Source organism: Nicotiana tabacum, chromosome 19, assembly GCF_000715075.1.
Source record: "Nicotiana tabacum cultivar K326 chromosome 19, ASM71507v2, whole genome shotgun sequence".
In the NCBI taxonomy this organism is placed as follows: Eukaryota; Viridiplantae; Streptophyta; class Magnoliopsida; order Solanales; family Solanaceae; genus Nicotiana; species Nicotiana tabacum.
Window position 1 is genome coordinate 3,055,790 of NC_134098.1, and position 5,530 is coordinate 3,061,319.

General features: G+C 36.3%; 1 protein-coding gene across 1 annotated transcript; it reads left to right on the top strand.

Moving 5' to 3' along the window:
* The first annotated feature begins 3,302 nt into the window (after nt 1-3,302).
* Nucleotides 3,303-5,015, top strand: LOC107804967 (E3 ubiquitin-protein ligase PUB23-like). Its single transcript, XM_016628935.2, has one exon. The coding sequence runs from the start codon at nt 3,654-3,656 to the stop codon at nt 4,926-4,928; it is 1,275 nt and encodes a 424-aa protein (XP_016484421.2). The 5' UTR covers nt 3,303-3,653; the 3' UTR covers nt 4,929-5,015.
* Nucleotides 5,016-5,530: the final 515 nt, after the last annotated feature.

Genomic DNA, 5,530 nt, shown 5'->3' on the forward strand with positions numbered 1-5,530 from the left:
GGGGGTTTGGGGCATTTTGGCGGTGGAGCCGTGGCGGCGGCGAGGAGCGGGCCGGCGGCGACGGGGATTTTGGGGGTGAAATGGGTAGGAAAAGATAGGTCTCGTGGATCTCTATCCATTCATGTATGTGTTGTAGGGTGGTGTTGGCCGGAGCTTCAAGAATTTAGACCAAAAAGTGGCGGCTAAAGTTTCTTCGATCTAAAATTCAAGGAGTTTGAGGGTTTTTTGAAGGAATTGATTTGGAGATATGGGAAGAGGAGGTTGTGGAGATTATATGGCGTTAATTTGGAGGTGTTTGGAGGTGGTCCGCCACCGGTGGGTGATTTTCGGCGGCGGCAGCAGCGGTGGAGAGAAGAGAGAGAAGAGAGAGAGAGAGAAGAGAGAAAGAGTTATGGGGGAAATGAGGGAATTTTTCAGATTTTTGAGGCTTTAAATACCTCTTGAGAGATCAAATATGGACCATTAGATCAAGGGGTGATCAATGGGTGAGATTTGATCTTGGGTCACTTAATGAAACGACGTAGTTTTGAGGCAAAACTACGTCGTTCTGGACCCTTTCAAAGGCAAAGGCATCTTGCACTTTTGGCCACTTTCTCTTTCAAATTTGGCCCAATTTCTTTCTTAATCCTACTTATTAAACTAAATTTACACAAACAAATAAATTAATTAAGTAACTTATTCAAATGATCAATTAACTAGATTAATTCACCAATTAAATAGTTAGTTAATTCCTAAAATGCACAAATAAAGAAAGAACTATTTTTTTGGTATTTTTTATGATAGGAAATATGCAATCAAAGACACAAAAATTGGGAAATATAATTAAAGCAACAAAACACTAATGACTTTAGGAGGTATTAAAATAGTACAAAAATTAGGTATTCACAATGAAAATACTAAATTTTCCAATAAAAATCCGAAAGTCAACTCAAAAATGGGCAGTGGGTCCATGTCTCGGAACCCGACTAAAGTTACAAAATATGAACGCCCATTCAACCACAAGTCCAACTATATCAAATTTACCAAATTCCGACATCAACTCGACCTTCAAACCCTCAAATCTTATTTTCAAATCCCTAGGCCCAAATCCTCGAATTTCACCTCAAAAACACTTAATCTAGTCGAAATACTCAATGATAATTCAATATTATTGACTAACGATGATCACAAGTGACTTACGTTAATAATTCCTGTGAATTCTCTCTGAAAACTCGCCTCAACCCGTGTTTGAAATGTCCAAGAATGGAAAAATCCCGGACCCTTCTGTTTTTGTACACTGCCAGTGCTTTCGCTTCTGCGGCATATTTAGCCGCATCTGCGGTCACGCTTTTACGGTGAAGCTTCCGCTTCTCTGACTGTCTTCGATTCTGCAAAGCAACCTCGCCCCCTCATTGCCACTTCTGCGGTCGAACCTCCGCAGATGTGTGTCGCTTCTGCGGTCAACCATGCGCATATGCGATCCCTGCCTTTTCCAAGCCAATTTCGCTTCTGCGCAACAAGGATCGTAGGTTCCAGCTTTGTTTTAAGTCCAATTTTTGATCCGTTAACCATCCGAGGCCCCGGGGACCTCAACCAAATATACCAACAAGTCCTAAAACATCATACAAACTTATTCGAGGCCTCAAATCACATCAAACAACGCTAAAATCATGATTCGCACCCCAATTCCAAGCCTAATGAAAACTAACGAATTCCAAGTTCTACATTCGATGTCGAAACGTATCAAATCAAGTCCGATTGACCTCAAATTTTGCACATAAGTCATAATTGACATAACAAACCTATTTCAGTTTCCAGAATCGGATTCCGACCACGATATCAATAAATTCAACTCCAAGTCAAACTTTCAATTTCCTATTTTCGTCATTCCAAGCCTAATTTAACTACGAACTTCCAAATAATTTTTCGGACACAATCCTAGGTCCAAAATCACCATACAGAGCTATTGGAATCATCAAAACTTTATTCCACAGTCGTTTACACACAAGTCAATATCTGGTTAACTATTTCAACTTAAGCTTTAAATCTTGGAACTAAGTGTTCCAATTCATTCCGAAACTTCCCCGAAAAATTACATAATCACAATTGAGCATAAAATATTCAATAAATGAGAAAATGGAGTTGTAATACTCAAAACGACCGGTCGGGTCGATATTTGAATTTTCAGATATAAAAAATGAATTAACTTCTTTTTTCCAAAGTTGTCCTTGGAGTAAAAAGCCAAAGAGCATTTGTTGTATTTCAATAAATAAATTAAAGTTAATATGATCAACTTTATTAGTAATTAATGTTAAAAGATAATTTTTTTAATATATGTTAAAACAGTCAAATAAAATCAATTAAATTGGAAGGAGAGAATAATAGACTAAGCAATTAATCATTTGTTTTTCCTGTCAAAGCAATAGATCAATTCAAAAGGTCAAAAAAGGGATACCACAACCGTGAGCACACAAACCAACACCGACGTATCTTTCCTTGGTCCTCCCAATAGTGTGTCTCATGCATTAATTCATCCCCCATCTAATTAATAAGTCGTCTCTTTGAGTTTTTCCACATGTTCTCTTTTCTACTTCATCTTCTACAAGAAAAATTCTCAAAATAGGAGACAAGATTTCAAATATTTGTGTTTAGGGAATACATGAATTTGTTCATGCATTTTACAATCGTATTCGGATACCATATATCATTCCCAAGCCTAGTATTGTTACAAAAATTGCAGAAGATTAAAAGAAAAGTATAACTTTGAGACGTAAAAGATTACCATCTTTCAAAAGATATTGTACGCATATTCTTTAGGCGATTACAAGCAATACTTATGTCACAATACAACAAAGCCAGAATTATACTTAGTGGGCTTAGTTTTTTAAGGTCTCAAAAGTGGCTTTCAGCCGGCCACATACAAATAGCGAGGGTGTCGTCATGCTCAACCTCGAACATAATTTCCACGTCATCCTTTTATTACTATATAATTTTGACACATGTCGTTATTTAACTGCCCACGTGGTGTGTATATTTTTCAATAATAGAAATCCCCTATTAGAATATGAATTCCTATTGTTCCCTTTTGTCAAATTCATACTTCTTCTAAATATTTTAAAATTTTAATTATCCAAAATCTTGGGAAAAGTCCATTAAGAACCCCTTTCTCCTTGTTCTGATTCACTTTATCTCTCTCTCTCTCTTCTGAATTTCCATGTTGACTTTTCTCCTTTATCAATGTGCATCTTATAATTGCATGCACCTCTCTTTACAAGTGTATATATATAAGAACCCTTCTCCTATTTTTCCACAAAAATCATCACCAACATTTCAATTCCTTCAACCTCCGAAAAATTCCACTTTATTTCCATCAAAACTCTCCCCACTTGGTATTGAATAGTGTATCCGTCGGTTTTATCACCAGAATACCTATGAGATAGTGGTTGACCTATCGAATGCCTTCTTCATTACTTGAAAAGATATGCAGTATCTCTTAGCTTTTTCTTGAAATTGAAAATCTTTCCTTTTTAACCATTCACTATCCAAATCTACTGATTCAACTAATCCGATTCGTGCCCACTAGTTTCACTAAGGAAGTAAACTGTTCCATATCAAGAAGTTCTTCGTTCCTAGAGGTTTGAACCTCAAACCTCTTAACGGTGAAAATTAAAAAGATGGCAGAAGTTGAAGTTCCTGACTATTTTCTTTGTCCAATCTCAATGCAAATGATGAGGGATCCAGTCACAACATCAACTGGAATAACCTATGATAGAGAAAACATAGAGAAGTGGCTAATCAAGTTCAAGAACACAACTTGTCCAGTCACCAAACAAGAGTTGTTGACCATTGATCTTACCCCTAACCACACTCTCCGCCGTCTGATCCAATCTTGGTGCATCATGAATTCTTCCAATGGTGTTGAACCAATTCCAACTCCAAAGCCTCAAGTAACAAAAATCCATGTTTTAAAACTCCTTAAAAAAGCTATGGAATCCCCAGAAATACAACTTTCTTGCTTGAGGAAACTTAGATCCATTGCCCATTCAAGTGAGAGCAACAAGAAGTGTTTAGAATCAGTTGGGGTTATTGATTTCTTAGCTTCAATTATAAAAAAGAAAGAGGTGGCTTTTGTTGAAGACTCAGAGTATGTGTCATATGATATTGTTTCGCGAAAAATTCTCCATACGCCAATGGAGTTAACTAAGGCAAGTGATGAAGCATTGGATATTCTCTTCCATCTTAATCCCTCTAATGAAGATTTAAAAAAGTTCATCTCTCAAGATGAACTTTTCTTGGATTCTTTATTGCATTTCTTGAAATGTGGGAATAACCAATCTCGAGCCTATGCAATAACCCTATTAAAATCAGCTTTCAATGCAGCTGATCCAGGGTTTTTAATTGGTGTAAAACAAGAATATTTTAAAGGAATATTGTCTGTTTTAAAAACCAAAATCACACAACAAGCTACTAAAGCTGCACTTAAATTACTAGTGGAACTTTGTCCATGGGGGAGAAATAGAATCAAAGCAATTGAAGTTGGAGCAGTTTCAACCCTAATTGAGCTACTTCTTGACACAAATGAAAGAAGATCATGTGAATTGATGTTAACAATTTTACACCAACTTTGCAGCTGCGCCGAGGGCCGAGCTGAGTTATCGAGCCATGGGGCTGGAGTCGCCATTGTTTCGAAGAAAATTCTTAGGGTTTCTCAAGTGGCAAGTGATAGGGCAGTGAGGATTCTTTCTTCTATTTCGAAATTCTCGGCGAATTCTAGGGTTCTTCAAGAGATGTTGCAAGTGGGAGTTGTGTCAAAGTTGTGTTTGGTGCTTCAAATGGATAGTTGTTCAAAGACCAAGGATAGAGCTAAAGAAATTCTAAGGTTACATTCTAGGGTTTGGAGAGATTCTTCTTGTATTCCTCCTTATTTGCTATCTTCTTATCCTTCATAAAAGAAAATTGATTTTGTTTTTGCCTTTTCATGTTTGCATGGATCAATTGAACTTGTATATAGTGATGGTGGAATTTTTTTTTGTTACACTCCCAATGTAATTTAGTTAGTGATGACAAGTTATTACTTCATCTTTTAGATCTCCAGTCGCATAACGATTTATAATGCTAGTCACTACTCCAATTGTGGCTAAAAAATAAGCCCCACAATCTAAAGCGACGAAGAACAAATAGAATTTGCTACAAATATCAACTAACATGGGTATTTCTGTGTATGAGAATATAGTAATGGAGAAGGTAATAGTCAAAATAGAATTAGTTTCGGCTAGAATTTTAGTTATATATATTATGAAACAGTTAAAATCTGTCTTTGTTATGTAGATAATTGACAGAGATTTCAAAATGTCGCCTTTGAACAAAAATGTTAGAGTTAATTAGCCTCACAAAACAACAAACATATGAAACGAAAAATTGTTTTGATCTGTGGAGCTTCTTGAGATGTGATCTTTGTTTCTGTCTACTATTTTAATCTTACTCCCTCCATCCTAAAATATGTATCACTTCTTACTTTTCGAGAGTCATTTAACTAATCATTGAAGCTAAA

Bases quoted from the DNA above. Each gene is read 5' to 3' on its own strand.
- LOC107804967 (XM_016628935.2), top strand. From the start codon at position 3,654: ATGGCAGAAGTTGAAGTTCCTGACTATTTTCTTTGTCCAATCTCAATG.